The 16,557-nt window shown below is 36.6% G+C and overlaps 1 protein-coding gene across 1 annotated transcript; it reads right to left on the bottom strand.

Annotated features, from left to right (window-relative positions):
• Positions 1–822: 822 nt before the first annotated feature.
• Positions 823–9,052, bottom strand: ODAM (odontogenic, ameloblast associated). Its single transcript, XM_043447864.1, has 11 exons — positions 8,989–9,052; positions 8,859–8,900; positions 8,286–8,333; positions 7,482–7,715; positions 7,004–7,051; positions 5,127–5,231; positions 4,228–4,275; positions 3,322–3,393; positions 2,686–2,844; positions 2,383–2,441; positions 823–1,205 (listed from the first exon to the last, which is right to left on the bottom strand). The coding sequence occupies exons 1-10, from the start codon at positions 9,037–9,039 to the stop codon at positions 2,412–2,414; spliced, it is 837 nt and encodes a 278-aa protein (XP_043303799.1). The 5' UTR covers positions 9,040–9,052; the 3' UTR covers positions 823–1,205; positions 2,383–2,411.
• Between the last annotated feature and the right edge of the window lie 7,505 nt (positions 9,053–16,557).

The following is a 16,557-nucleotide window of genomic DNA, read 5'->3' as shown; positions in this document are numbered from 1 at the left end:
GCCTGGAAGATTCCATGAAGAGAGGAGACTGGTGGGTTACAGTCCACGGGATTGCAAAGAGTTGGACACGACCTAGAGATTAAACAACACCGTATCTGTGGTTTCACATCCAAAGAATCAACCAACCTTGGGTCATATAGTATGGTTGTAGGTATTTATTGAAAAAATCTGCATATGACTGTACCCCTTCAGTTTAAGGGGCTTCACTGGTGGCTCAGATGGTAAAGAATTTGTCTGCAATGCAGGAGACCCAGGTTTAATCCCTGTGTCGGGAAGATCCCCTAGAGAAGGGCATAGCAACCCACTCCAGTATTCTTGCCTGGGAAATCACGTGGACAGAGGCGCCCGGTGGGCTCCAGTCCATGCAGCTGCAGAGCTGAACATGACTGAGCAACTTTGACTTCATTTCAGTTTAAACTCACGTTGTTCCAGGGACAGTCACATGAGTCAGGTATCTTACATGTGTTATTTCATGTCGTCCTTTTGGAAATTTTGAAAAGGTAGATATTGTTACCTCTGTTTTACACCTGAGAAAATTGAGACTGCTGAATGTTCAAAGTCAGATTGAAAGCCACATCTCAAGAAATCCAAAATCTATGCCTTGTTTTGTATAAGATGTTGCTTCACCAAACCAGTACACATCTTCCTGGGGACCTATCCTTTTGGGTGATGGCAGTCATCTCTCCAAGTACTTGTGTCATATTGGGAATGTGCAGTTAACGGGATCTGCCATCAAATAATTTTGATTCTAATAGGGACAGCATCAGAAGGAATCTCATTGAATGGACCTGGGAGGAATAGTGAGATGATATGTCAAAGCTAAGAACATACTTTTGCTCATTAGTGTCAGTCACCACACCTGTAAATCCAATGACAGGATATCTTTATTCTCATCGATGCCACCATTTTCCAGAGCCTTCCTTTATTAATGCACTTATACAATTAATCCAGTGATACTCACTTTATTCTGTGTTGTTACTCTCCAGATTATGCAATGATAGTATATTTAAAAAGAAATGTAATTTTGTAAATCTAAGCTTATTAAATGATTGTATTACTTTTCTATGACATTTAAAGTGTATAATGCTATTTGTAAGTAAAAAGAAGTTCAGGAGAAGAGCCAAAAATATTTCATAGTTTTCAAAGAATCAATATTAATATTGAGGAAGTAAAATGATACTCAGGGTGCTGCCACATCTTTTTCTCTGAAAAATAAAATAAAAGAGCATTTTAATATCACTAGACTGCTTTCTGTAAAATTCCCTAGATATTTTCTAAATTGTTTAAAAAGAAATAAAACTTTACATTTTCTTGCATTGGTTCAGAAGGTCACACTATACTGAAATCCCTTTAATATTTCTGATTAAAAAGCTTGAATTATCTTGCATTGCACAAAATGCCACGTTATAGAAGAGACTTTTCTAAAGAGGTGCTCACACTATTCACTTCTGGTTGTATTTTTATCGACTTTTTTTTAATCTAAGGAATGCTAAGTATTCATTTTCATAGAAGGAGAAATCAGAAAAGACTCAGAGGAAGCAGGTGATAGATTTAAAAAATCTTTGCCTTTTACTTTTCCAATTCAGGCCAAATTATTTGCTTTTTAGTGTGTATTTTTTACATGTTAGACCCACCCCAATCTGCCCTTCTATCAAACACCCACTAGCCTCATAGCCAGTGAAACCCATCAGGACAGGTAATCAATTAAAGTAATAGTTAATATAAAAATCATGGAATTTTAAATTTCCATGTGATTATGCTTTTTTTTTTTTTATTACTTTGAGACCTTATTTCATTCCAAACTAACACAGATGTATTGGCATTACATTTAGCTTGCAAAGTGAAGTGGTGGTTTGGGAGAACTGACTTTGCATATGAGCTTCAATGGTGGCTCAGATGGTAAAGAATCTGTTTGCAATGCAGGAGACCAGATTTGATCCCTGGGTTGGGAAGGTCCCCTGGAGGAGGGCATGGCAACCCACTCCAGTATTCTTGCCTGGAGAATCCCCATGGACAGAGGAGCCTGGTGGGCTACAGTCCATGGGGTTGCAAAGTGTTGGACATGGCTCAGAGACTAAGCACAGCATAGCACTTTGCATTTACTGTCTGTAGAATGTCTGTAACATGGACCTAGTATATTTGCTATTTGTGTTCTCAGAGTTTATGAAAAGTTTATGGCATAGACAGACACTATTCTCAAAAATTTATTTCAACTAAAAAATTTGCTAATAAAATTGCTCATAATTATTGTTAGCTTTGTAAGAATATATAAGCACTAACTTTTTTTCATTTTGGCATACACCTTTAGTTATTCTTACAATTTTTTCTTTTAATTTAAGATATGTCATGGAATGTAAGGCATGCCTCTTGGCAAATACCTACCCTAAGCTTTGAATAATTAGGACAACATCTTATGATTCCTTGAGGCTCTCAGTCTTGGCCTAGTGAGAAAAAACATGCATAAAAAGCTTTTATTAAATAAAAATTAAATTAGATTCTGATTGATTATCTGTAAGCAATTATTGGTCTTCTTATTCAAGGGTAAGACCATATATTCTACTATATCTTGATTTTCTTAGTTATGATCTTCATAACTAAGTCCTATAAATCAAGCTCAAACTTTATTTTTATACTTTCTATTTAGAGACCCATTTCTTTCATAAAAAGAATCTTTGATTATTCTACCTTCTTTTCCGTGAGCTCTGTGGTAATGATTGGGTCCACAGCAGAAGTAAAAAAAATTGTTGTGCTGGGTTTTTGTGAAGTTGAAGGAATGAAAATTCCTGCATTGGTGTGCTGAAAATTTATCATTTCTTTTTGTAAATATGGTGACACTTCTGCTGGCTGTAAGGGCGAGAAAAAAAAAGTGATTACAAGTTCAAATGTAAGGTCAAAATTGGGAAGAATATAAAGCAGGAGGATTAAGATGTAAAGCAAGGATTTTATTTGAGAAGTAAATACCTTATTAGTTTTCTAGATTAAAATCTATCCTTTAGAAAGAGTATGCATATATGCCAGCAAACATGGATGCCTTTTAATACCTGACTTTAAATGAGTGTACCTATGGAGAGTATCTGGCATGTATTAGCTCCTCAATAAATATTTGATGAACTGAGTGAATTGAATCTTGAGTGGCAAAAGATTACAGGGTGAAGGAGTTATAATTACTGATGGAATAATAATAACAGTTTCATTAAAATGCACAATAGTGCAAGGAGCTGTAGGTTGTCAGCTGCTGATTTCCTGTAACTATCAAAGTGTGGTAGGATGGTTAAAGATGGTAAGGAAAAGATGGTAAGCAAAGATGGTAAGGAAACGTACCATCACAGCAATTTCAGGAGCTGTACCTAGGAAGGGATCAAAGGCTGGTTGCTGCTGTCCTCCTGGCATAACCTTAAAAGTTGCAAAGTTTTAAATGGTATAAATTAATAATCCATAAAACATTTATCTTGCGCCTAAGGCGGTTATACCCTTCCCAACTTCTTCAATTAGTTTCTTAAAAACAAAAATCATAATTTGGTTTTGAGAAAGAGAAAAGCAACTCCTGACACTGAGAAACTGGCCTAACTGCTGCAGTGTTCACAGGAGCTGCCTGACATTCTCTGCTGGACGCCGGTGTTCCCCTGTTGTACATTAACAATCCTACAGAACACCAGTATCAGACAAGGTCACCTCTGAACATGATGAAATGCAGTGAAAAAAACAGCACTGCGTAACCTTGCCCACAGCAAGGTCCCCGTGCAAGGCATGAAAATATCAGGCATCCTTAGGTCCTGGATAATCTGAAGACTTTCTGTTTCTTTACCCATCATGATCTTTGCCTCACTCCATCCTTCTTACCTTTTAGGTAAGAATCGTTAAGTTACCCAGTCATAGAACTACCCCCAGTTCTTGAGCTTCTTTACCGTCTGGGCCACCAGGGAAGCCCAGTTCTTGAGAACTCCCAATCAAAAGAAATGTCACTGCTTGAGCTCTCCCCCAAATCACCTGACACAAGCCTAGACCCTGTGAGGAGTCATTCCAGTCCTTCCTGTTAAGACACTCCACAGTTCCTCATGGTGTGTGTCCTCCCCTGTTGCAATAAGTGCATAAATCCAATTTTGTCCAACTAGAAGTGTGTTCCTGGTGGGTTTTTGACTAAAGGCCACTGATAGATTTAATAGTTTATTTAGCAAGTAGTTTCAAAAGTTAGTTTTTCTTTTTTTAATGAGAAATATATTTACTTACAGGTTCTACTTGTTGTGGAATATATCCAAATTCAGTATAATATGGCATCTGTTAGAATTTAAAAAAATGTGTTAGATCACTTATGGCTTTTGTCATAATGCAGTGATAAATAATTAAAATATATGTATATTATTTTGTACTAATACTTTTTTGAAAATTTATATGTTCTAGGTGGTAAAAATTATTGTTAAATTACCAAGCATCCTTTTAACAGCATATGATTTCTAGGTTAAAACTCTCCCTTTCTCTTTAAATTAGTATGACTTAATTGGAAGTACTACTACCAGTCATTTGAAGCATAATTTTCAGTTTTCTGTAATTGATTTGATAAGTTTTAAGTGATGATAAATTAAAATCTAATTTGCACTCTAAAAGTAATCTAGTTATGTATGAGCCATCTAAATTTATATTAAAATTTTACTATTTTATTGAAGGTCCACAAAACTCAATATTACATTACCTAATTGTATCTCATTGCTTTCCACATGACTCAGTGGTAAAGAATCTGCCTGCTAATGCAGGAAACCATGGGTCCAATCTCTGGGTTGGGAAGATCCCTTGGAGAAGGAAATGGTAACCCACTCCAGTATTCTTGCCTGGGGAAAATCCCATGGACAGAGGAGCCTGGCGTGTTACAGTCAGTGGGGTTGCAAAAGAGTTGGACATGACTTAGTCATTAAACAACAACGGCAACAATTCTTTCAAAATTCAATCTTGGAGTATATTTCCAAATTAGTGTTACATTAAAAGAAAGCAGTATATCCTTTTATGACCATCAGTTCAAGACACTGAGTTTTTGCACTAAGTATAAAATCAGATATTCTCTTCCTTGAAAATTTACCTTTTCTTCTTTATCCTTAGATGGAACTAGTTAAATTAAAATCAAATGCTTGTAGTACCTGCTCCTCAAACAGCTGCAGTCTTGTTTGTGGCGGTGACTGTGCGACTGTTTGTTGAGGCTGTTCCCAGGGCAGGAACATGTAGACTGGGTAGTACTGAAGCAGCTATTGTAAATAGAAAAGTACAGAAGAGCTTCCTTCAGGTCAGTCAGGCTTTTTTTTTTTTTTTTAAATTCTATTATCAATATTATTTTAAAGCTGATTTGTCTTTAGCAATTTTGTGAACAAAAGAACACATAAAACAGTCCTTCCCAAATTTTAGAAAAAACTTGTATGGCACATGCCACTGGAATTTGTTTCAAGGTTGCTTGGTCAAACACATTAGGAAGTAGTGAATTCAGCTAATAGCAATCTTCTTCAGAGGGTACCTTGAACTTTATATACAAGCTTTATATGTAAATTACTTTGCAAATATCTAAGAAGATAGCCTATACAGCATTTTCCATATATCAATATTTTTTGACTCTTCATTTTGCAGGATGTAGTATTAGACATTCTACCATAATGAACGAATTGTTCAGAAATGTATTGCCTTTAATAATTGTCATTTTATTGAAACAACCCATGTACATTATATTTGGCAAATCTAGAAATAGACGAGGAAAAAAATAGGAGCCTCTGCAGTTTTACCACTCACATCATCATGCATTGGTTTCCACTTATGTCTGTGTGTCTGTATATGTGTTTATAGAAAATTATGATCATTGTACATCCATAGAGTTTTGTCTCCTGTTATTTAATAAGAGCCCTTAATGGAAACAAGTTAAGAAAAACAATAACTATGGTTTGAGAAGAGGTATATATTTTGTATAGTGGTTTTTAACTCTGGCTAAGAATCAAAAACACTAATTGAACATTTTAACAGATAGTCATATCTAAGCTCTCCTCATGGGGATTGATTCATGAGGTGTGGGCAGGGTCCAGGTGTCTGTAATTTTCAAAGTTATCACCAGAGATTCTAATGCAAAGCCAGAATGGTGAGTCACTGATTTAGTGGTTAAAGGAAGGGTGAAGAATTAGATTCTAACTCCGCTATTTATTTTCATTAGAACTGGGAACTTAATCTCATAAAGACTTAGGTTTTTGATCCTAAAATGAAGTAATTCTACTTGTCAGGTATCTAATTCTCTAACTGGTATGAAACAGAATGAGATAATGTCTAGAGGTAATGTTTGTTTTAAGTGGATAAAATTACATAATTATTGCACTAAAGCCAGGTGTCTAACTTTTTACAAAACTGTCAACATTCTTCTGGTGAATAATATAATTTATCCATATTCATATTTCTTTGAATGCAGGCTATTATATTAACATTGAGAGGGTTTTCTATATTACTTTCATGGTTTTACTAATTTGCAGTATTTTCTTTAAAGTTTCTTCTATTTAATGGAAATCACTGCAATTTGACTGTAATATGGAGTTAAACTGAAAATATCCAAGAACCTGGGAATGTTTAGAGCCTAACTCAAAAAAACCTCTCTCTACATCATACGATATTTCATCAGATTAATGCCTCTTTCTCTGAACCAAAATTTAGGGTTGGCCAAAGTCAGTCTATGGTATTTCTCCAGAGTTGTTATCAAATGCTAGCATTTCTGGTGGAGAGAGAACACAACCTAAGGCTTAGTGAGTTCCATAACTCCCAACACAGCCATGTGCTGGGAACTGGGGTCCTGGAGACTCCCAGCCGGCCTTTCTTTTAAAGCTGTTAACAAACCGCTGCCAACCCAGCAGGGGTGGTACCCAGACAGTAATAGCATCGCATGGACTTCAGAGCCCTGCCGTAGGAGTCAGAGCTACAAGTATAGAAGAAAAAGTTCAATGGAGAGAGTATGCAGCTATCTCTGCACAGGAGTGGTGGCCTTCCTTTCACTTACCTGTGCTTGCTCTTGAGGCATTTTCAAGGATAACAGAGAGGGCATAACCTGCCAAAAAGGAATGATGAAAAAGTTACACTTGACTTTTTAAAATTCCAGCACTGATTTCTTTAGACCTAAGCATATAAATGTAAAATGTATATTAGCAGACTTCTAGGATGACAAAAGGTCATCTACTATATGTACCAGCACTAATACAAATCACCCTTTTTTTGAAGATGAAATTTCCCTAATTATCCTGTCCAAGACATGTTTTCACACTTTCAGTTCGTGACTGTGATCCTGGAAGAGCTGATTTATATGGCATTTTTCATGTCAAAAATCAGAAGTACAAGGAAGTACTTCCAGTGATAGTAGAAACACATCAGAGAAGCAATTCTTGCTCAGGAAATGCCTGTCTTATTTCAAAGCTGATTCATATTCATTTTCACAATCCATGTGCGTTATGTTTCCTTTAGATAGAAGAGGCTGGACTTACATTCTTAGGGCCCCGTTGGGTCTGCTGTGGAGTCTGAGGCTGTGAGGGGTCCAGCTGTCCTGCCTGGGTTCCTTGGGCAAAACCAACCTGTCCTGGGACGAATATCTGATTTGGGACCAGTCCAGCAAACCGCTCGAGAGTTGATAAAGAGAATGGGGAGAGTCCTGGAATTTGATCCTGCTGCTGCTGTTGTAGAATTCCAGGGAAAGGAGGAATCCATGAATTAAATGGGCCCTGGGAGGACACAAGAGACAGAAAGGAAGCATTTCTCTTTCATTTACAAAAGAATTAAAAGTCAGTCCCGAGTGAGAAAGAAGCAAATGTAAAACAATTTCTATATTTCTATTGCTGCATTATAAAAAAGGACAGCATCTTGGCACATTAAGAGTCAGGCAAATAGCATGAACAGTGGTAAATTCCCATTGATCATGATGACAAATATGAATGAGGTGGATAAATGGTACAGAGTCTGCAGTTGCCAGACTGGTTTATATATATATATATATATATATATATATATATATATATTTTTTTTTTTTGCCTATTAGCTGTGTATGACTTTTCATAAAATGATTAATTTAACTATCTCATAGTTGCGAGCATTCGTGCCTGAAAATGTTCATTTGATTAGAGTTTTTACTTCGGCCTTCAAATAAATGGAAATTAAATCATATGTGAAAAATTAGTAACTTTAAAAGTTAAGATTTCAGAAATAGAATCAGAAAACATTTTGTTCCCCTACCAAGTGCTACAAGAAAAGAGCAGTAGGAAATATTCTTGAAACAATTATTGGGGTAGGGATACCTGAAGCTGTAGTGGTTGAAGCTGAGCATTATTAAGATTCAGAAGCAACTAGGAAAGGAAAGATAACATGAAAACAAGATTACTACACATGTTAAAACTATTAAGAATAAAATTTACTACAAATACTGTACAGTCAAATACTGTACAACTCAGTTTCCTGTTAGAGATGAGATGTTTTCTCACTAAGCTTGAACTAAATTATGGTGATTAGAGGTTAGGATTTAACTACCTCTCTCTTGTGTGTGAAACTGCACAGCTTTAGCTCATTCCAGTGGTTTAGTCAGTCATTTTATGCTCTTAAACACCTATACCCACCCTGTTAAGTGTTATTAGAGCAAAAAGGTATACAAGAATCTGTTTCTGCTTTTAAAGAATTTGCAATCAAATAAGGGAGACAAAGTAGTATTCTAGAAACAACCTGGTATGCAAAACAAACATAAACATTGGGAATGCATTTGGATATAATTAGTGGGTAGAACTGCAGGATAAATCAACAAGAAGGCTTTTATCTCTTCCTGCTGTGTTTCCATAAGACAAAAAACTGGGGATATTGTTTTAAATATTTAAACTAACCTCATTGCTGTTGCTTGCAGACATAAGGCGCTGTGGAATAAGCTAAACAAACAAAAAAATAGAAACAGTAAAAGAGGGATTTGTTATGGGTTTCACATAATGATTTCAATTTTATCACGAAATCACTCACGGGGGCTGACATTGTGGCTCCCAGTAGGCCGAGAAGAATTATAGTTCTCATTTTCAGATGAAGTATCTAGAAAATACATTGTGAAACTTAGCTGTAAAAAGACTGTCCATGTAAAAATCATGATAATAATTATCCAGTATTGTTCAATCAGAAGCATAGTTGGGTGAATTTCACAGTATTTACTTATGTCTTAGGATTTAAAATTAAAAAGTATATTTATAAGTATCTGTAAGAGAATTCATTCTTTTTCTCAGAGCAGCTGTTTTTAAAAACCAAAATTGTTTGCTTGTCCTTTTAGCTTTCCCCAAATGACTCATTTGGTAACATACAATCTAGCTGGATGAATTTATGAGCAAGAAGGACTTATTTCTTGTACTGTTCTACATCATAGGGAATGGGCCTTTAGGTCCATGGCGGAGGTTAACGAACTCGGTCTTTATTATGAAAACAATTTTATTGTCTATTTAATGTGGTAAAAGTACTACAGTAAAGATCTGACAATAGCAGTTCAGTACCAGGTAGTTTCTATGTAAAATTTTAATAACATTAAAATATATTAAAATGAAGCAACTGAGTCAAATATTTTCTAATTCAAAGGAAGAGGTTATAAAATTAAGCTGTAATATTGATTTATAGTGTAATCTGTGGAAATATATTATCTCTTGTCCTCCAGATGCAAAAACTCTTGCTATAGTTCAAATGATTGACCTGCACAAGCATTTAGAATGATCTTGGTAGTTTGTCCTGCAAAACTGACTGATTTGTGTTTATAAAATTATGAAAGCAAAGATTTGATGTCTTACCTCACTCCTTTACTTATGAAGAGAAATCTAGACTCATTCAAGGCTTGTGTTCTTTTTAATCCTTCAGATCTGCTGCTTGGAGCTTCTCCTAAATTTTAAAGTCCCATCATTAGAAAAGGAGGACCAATCATTGTTCAAAAGGACCAGTGATTCAGTGGGTTTCAGACAATGGCTTAGCTAATAACCCCCTTCCTAATCATCTAGGTGGTATATGGATTCCCACAGTTTTAGTAATGTTGTTAAATTATCCTTAGAAAATTTTCCCTGATCATTCCTGGCTTCTGCTTTGGTTATGACTAATTTTTCCAGAATAATAATTTTTCTCTGCTCCTTCTTTTACCATCCTTAAAATGGACACTTTAATAGAGTAACTTTTAAAGATTTTATTCAAGGATTATTGAGTGATTAGTTTTATTTCAAGGATAAAATACAAAATTTTTAAACAAAGAGGTAGGTCTAAAAGAAAAATAATTCAAAACCTGTTTAGCAGAGGTAAAGATTCTTTGATTATTAAATTCTGGACTGGGTAAAAATGAGCTATTCAGGTTCAACCTTGAAAACACCACTGTATCTCCTTCTATCTATAATAAAATCCCTAAAAAGATTGCTAAATTTCTGTGAATCTATGACATAGGTTTTTTGGATATAAGCTGCTTGGGATTACATAATTTAATAAATATGAAGCATGACTGCTTACGTTTTAGAAACGATGGAGAGTGAATGTTTTGTGTTTTAAAAAATTCCTTGTTGCTTAATATGATTTTAGTATTCAAAATACAACTAAGTATTACTTTCTGCACTCATTGTTATTTATATTTTCTTCATAAAGCAAATGTGGTGTTTGTCTTATTTTCCTTTGTTGTTAATATTGACCCTGCTCTAATGAATAGTTAGGATCACAAATGTGATAATATATTAACAGTGAATTTCCATTGTGCAAGAGTTCTTTAACTAATTTAACCTTGAATAACTAATGGAAGCCTTACCATGCAGAAAACAAATTTATTACTTTTCAATGAATTTGGCTTTCTTAGTAGAAAGAGACACTTAGAACTTGAACGACTCATTAACACTAAAATGATCATGCCATTTGCTATCTAGCCAAAAAAAACTATAGGGACAAAAAAAATAAATAAATAAAGACAACAAGACCCCTCTTCAGTAAAGCAGATAAGCTTCCACAAGGATTGTATATCAGTTAGACAGGAACCTTTCTGAAATTTAGCAGAGTTATCTTTTTAGGTTAGTTAAATAGCTGGACCACCTCAGATGTTGATGCAGATCTTACTAGAGCCAAGTGGTTCTATAACCTAGCCAGTTGTTACCTGGACCAGTAGACTGGCTGAATGGGTGAATTAGGTTGATGGCTCTAAATTGCCTGATGATATACTTACAATGATTTACCTTAGTTTATTCTGAATATTGTCAAATTAAATTTAGTAAACCATAAGCTCTCAGTCTCTGGAGATTTGCTATTGCATCCATTGTACAGGGTCTTAGGCAGCTCACCCCACAACTGAGCCAGAAAGTTGTCAGAGCTAAACATGGAGAAAGTTAGGACCTATATTGTGTGTGTGTGTGTTTAGTCGTGTCTGACTCTTTGTGGCCCCAGAGACTGTAGCCCTCCAGGCGCCTCTGACCATGGAGTTTTCCAGGCAAGAATACTGGAGTGGGTTGCCATTTCTTCCTCCAGGGGATCTTCCTGACTCAGGGATAGAAGCCTCGTCTCCTTTGCCTCCTGCATTGGCAGGAGGATTCCTTACCACTAGCGTCACCTGTACTACAGAGAAAATAGAGTCAATATGAACACTACTACCCTGATGATGAACAGTTTTGCCCAGCTGCATTTCTTAAATCTGAAGTTAGTTGGGAGGAGATTTCTGTTACTGTTTTAGTTTTGCTTTTATTTTTCCATTACTTGAATATCCTAAAGAAAAGCAGTCGAAACTCTCTAGTTATGCAGCAAGTTGAAGTGGAAAAGAGGTAAGGCTGTGCCCTCCTGTGTGATGGCTTTCAATTCCTGTTACCAAAGCAAAGTTGCCTCTGAGTAGGAAGGAAGGTAGCCAGGGGCTCTAGTTTAATTCTGAAAACATTGTCATATGAATAGTGTCTGTGTCTGTTTCTCTCACCCATCTGTGTTAAATTTATTAATTTTTCTATTGCATGTCAGTCACCCAGTAGGTATTCCATTGGCTTTTGTTAAATAAATGGGTTCCTTCATTCAAGGGAGAAAAAGGTGACCCAGACCCAGAGGCCTGTCAGTCTGTATGGATTAAGGTGCAGGGACATTAAGCAGAGGAAGCTGAAGATGAGGAAATCCTGGACCAGGTAGTGTCACTGGGAGTTCATTATTTTGTTTTAGTTCAATTACCAGAACACCAGACATCCCTTCATTCAAATAAAAGTACAAAAACACAAGTCATTGCCAAGTACATTTGACTGTTGGATTACGTGCCATTGAAATTGTCCGTATCTTTTCTCTCTTCCTGTAACATAAATGATGAATCAGAAAAAAACAGTGGCTTTTAAGTTAGTCATTCCAAAATGTTATCTCTGCTTTTGTTGTTGAGCTATGGTGAAAATCAGTTAAGAAGCCGATGGGAACCATTGTGAAGTAGATTCTATGGATCAGGAGAATCAAATTTGAATTTTAGTACTGCTTATAATAAAAATAAATTTCTTGCTTATGAATTATACTTTCCCATGAACTTTTATTTAGGCATCAAGGTAGGCAGGACAGATGTATCACTGCCACGTATCATTGAGAAAGCTGAGCTACAGAAGGTTCAGTGAGCTACAGAAGTGAGCTACAGCTTCATTGAGCTACAGAAGGTTCAGTGACTTCTTCCTTTCATTTTTCATATGGCAAATACTTATTGTGCACCTTCTATAGTTTGTGTCCTTGCCAGACACTGAGAAATTAGTATTAATATAACAGAAATTATTTCTGCCTTCACATAAATTTCTCTTCCACTGTCAAAAAAGCACCATAATTGTGGCTACTTTTCAGGTCGTTTGATTCTTAACCAAGCAGCCTTTCGAAAGCATGAAGCTGTCTAACCAGAGAAGAGAGAGACAGAGCACAATTCCCAAAGATAATTAGCAGATAAAAATAATAAATGATAAAAGTGAATATTTTCATCTACTGCCAGACTTGAACAATAAGTTTCATCTCAGGCAGTAGGTTTTGTGATGCTAACAGTTATTTCAAGAGTAGCCTGTGTAGTAAATACAGAAAATGAGCAAGCTCTTAATCAAATCTCTTCAATTGTATCGTGTTTACTTTGATATGAGACTTTACTACATACCTCCTTCTGGTTAGTAGTACACTACTTGATAGTAATGATTACATGTCCACTGTGTCTCTGGCTTGATTATATGAGTCTAATTTTATTATATTTAAGATTGGTAGGTATGTGCATGTGAATTACAACGATAAAATATAATTTCTGGGAGTAGTTTTGTTAGTTTTGTTCAGGAATAGATGGTCAGAAAAATAATCCACACCTCTTCCTTTCACAAAAGGACCCATGAGTTTCCGAGTAATTGAGAAGCCAGCCCACAGTGAAGCTCTGGCTACAGAATGGCTACTGTCTGGGATTCCCTGCATTGTGGCTTGCAGATTGTGCAGTGGAAGCATAGCCCCTGCAATGCAGCCCATGCTGGTCTGGGCATAATCAGCATCCGCTTTCTCTGAAAATCACTGCTTTTGTCTCCTGACTTGAACCCCTTTCTTTTTCTACTGAACCCCTATAGTGTTTATTGTGTCCTCTGCTCTCTTTCTGAACACAGAAACCTGTATCTTTTTGTTCTTTTTGGACCTGTCATGAGAGTTTGGCCGGAACCTGGTTTCTGTTCTGTAATCTCCCAGAAACAAATGTGTTCATTTTAATCAAAACCTTCTAGCTCTAGTCATTGGTGAAAAAGGAAAATTTTATTTATCGTATTTTTGGCTACACTGGGTCTTCGTTGCTGTGCGTGGGCTTTCTCTAGTTGCAGCGAGCAGGGGCTCCTGTTCATGGTGGTGTGTGGGCTGCTGATTGCAGTGGCTTCTCTGTGCTGTGAAGCACAGGTTCAAGGCCCACGGGCGTCAGTAGGAACGCGCACAAACTGAGTTTGCCCTGGGGCATGTGTAATCTTCCTGGACTGGGGACCCAACCTGTGTCCCCTGCATTGACAGGCAGATTCTTTGCCACTGGATCACCAGGGAAGTCCAAAAGCTTACAGTTCTCGTAACTCGTTTTAAAATTAGTTTCTTTGGCTGATTTCTTGCTTCCTCCTTTTCAGACATTTAGTCGAGTCCATGCTGTGGTCATCCCTCTCTGAGTGTTCCATCAAGGGAACCTAGCAGCCTGGGCCAGTCTGCCATAGTTCTCCACAGAATTCTGTGGCTTGTCTTCTTTTCCATTTTGTTACATTAAAAGTTGATCTCACCAAAATTTTGTGATATTTTATTGCTCAAAATATTAGCTACCTTGTCTTCCCTTCTCTTTCCTCCTTGCCTTCTTCCATCTATTTATTCTTTTCCTTTCTTTATCTCTTATTCCATTTCTCTTTCTTTGTCCAAATAGCCAGGTTTATAAAGCCCTCAATAATCTGGCCCTTGTTTTATTCTCTCACTTCATTGCTTCTCACTTGGTTCCTCATTGACCAAGCTCCAACCACACCGGTTTTCTTTCTGAATATTTAACATGTTAAATTTATTCCTGCCTTGAGGCCTTTGTATTTGTTCTCTCCCCCGCCCCGGGATGCCCTTTGATCACTGAGGGGTTGATGCCCTCTTGTCGTTCTGTTTAGGAATCACCCCACAAAAGGTATCAGCTTCCTTCCTTCAGTTTAAGAATCATCTCCCAAATGGATGTTCCCAGACTTACCCAATCTAGACCAGTCACCTCTATCATATCTCTATTTAAATTGTCTGCAAAGCATGCACCGCTGTCTCATAACTGGTACATTTGATTATTTGGTTATTTATTCTTTTCAGTGTTAATCATAAACATTTATTTTTATTTTTTAGTTTCTATTGCTAGACTATAGCTTCATTAGAGCAGAATCTTATTTTGTTTACCACTTTATCCTCAGTGCCTAGAATGGTATTAGGTATTTGAATATTAGTTGAATAATTGCATGATGACTGTTCTGACTCAGAAATCCCAAAGATACACTTTAACATAATGAGATTAAGTGCTTCCTAGCAGCACTAACAAATATTAAAATTCACCGAAGCGTTTGAAGATAGGACATTATATTTTTAATGTATTGTTTAATTTTCTTTTTAAAAATTCATTCTGTCACTTAGGAGTATTATGATATAATAAAATTGTTAATGCACTGTTTTTTACATTCCAAACAAAAAGTACATATCTAGCTTGGTTATATAACTCTTTATAATATAATCTGTTACTTCGTTTCTGGCAAACTTACACATATGAAGAATTTGGTAGAAAGAAGTGGTCACTTGTAATTATGTGTTTCTTCATTTGTCATGTCTTAAGCCACGACTTAGCAGTCTTAGAAAAAGGTCTGTTTTTTTCTGCTTGCTATTTAAACAGTGAAGGGGCAACTTATATTTGTTGCTTGGAAAATAAGACTGAGTATCAAATCTGATTATGGAGTCAAGGACAGAAATGGGAGTTAGATTGGCAGATAGCAGGATCATAAATAGGAAAAAAATCAGTATGAAGTATTTACAGAAAACAATGCTACGAATGAAAACTCTGTGCTGGAGGTCATTCAGTGTTACATGCTTAGATTATGGAGGCAAATATGAGTCAAAGTACTCCTAGACTCTAGCTTGTCATCCTGCTTCACCTTGGGGATACTTCTGTCCAAGTTACTGGCGTTGGTCAGTTGGTCACCCATATTCATATTATCCTGTCCTCTGGAGTTAGTGATGGGAGAAAAGTCACCTTTAGTTTGAACTCTTCTTTTTCAGATTTCTGTGTTAGCCTCTGTAGTGGATGCTCCCATGCTCCAACCAGAGCCCCACTCAGGAATGGGGGACTTTTCACCTCAGCTGCTGGCGGTGCTGCCAGACAACAACCTCTTCAGAATTTGCCTCACCTCCCTCCCTGCAGGTATTCCCCATCCCCTGGCTAATAAAAACCATCTAATTAATCCACTGGAGGCCAGGCCTCTCGTCATCCTAGCTCCAGAATCCCCATGGGATTGATTGAAACCTTTGTTGACTGCATAGCAGCTTGACATCTCCCTTTGTCTGTTCCTGCTTTTTTCCCTCCATTCTATGCCTGTAACTCCAAGGGCCCTTAATACATTTCCTGCATGTTAATCTCCACTTCAGTCTGCTTCCTGGGGATCTCGACTGGAGATAGTCACTGAGGCTTTGGTCATGAGAATATTAGCTCTGGATGACCTGTTATAAAGATTTGATCATGGTGCAGCAAATGTTAATCCTTTCTCATCAGTTAGCCAGCTCTGAATCATTGCAGAGAAGATTATTTCTGAGAAATAGACTGTAACTCACCAGTCTCATTTATCATGTGTTGACCTATGAATGCTCTTTCTATGCCTTGGCCATAGTTTAATACCCCAAACTAAACTTCTCATTAGACTTGCTACAATTACATATTTTAGCTATTAGATGTATACTGAATGAGAATCAATATTATCTGATATAATGGGTCATGAAATGACTAAACAAGAAAACCCTAACACGCTGCATATAGAGTCCATGTTGGAAAATTATGGTTGGTTATTCTTGTCATAGAATGGTTGATAAAACTTGCCTTCTACTACATCATTGCAA

This window comes from Cervus canadensis, chromosome 26 (assembly GCF_019320065.1).
Source record: "Cervus canadensis isolate Bull #8, Minnesota chromosome 26, ASM1932006v1, whole genome shotgun sequence".
Lineage (NCBI taxonomy): Eukaryota > Metazoa > Chordata > Mammalia > Artiodactyla > Cervidae > Cervus > Cervus canadensis.
Note: the sequence above shows the minus strand (reverse complement) of the source record. Positions and strands in the feature narration are given on the sequence as shown.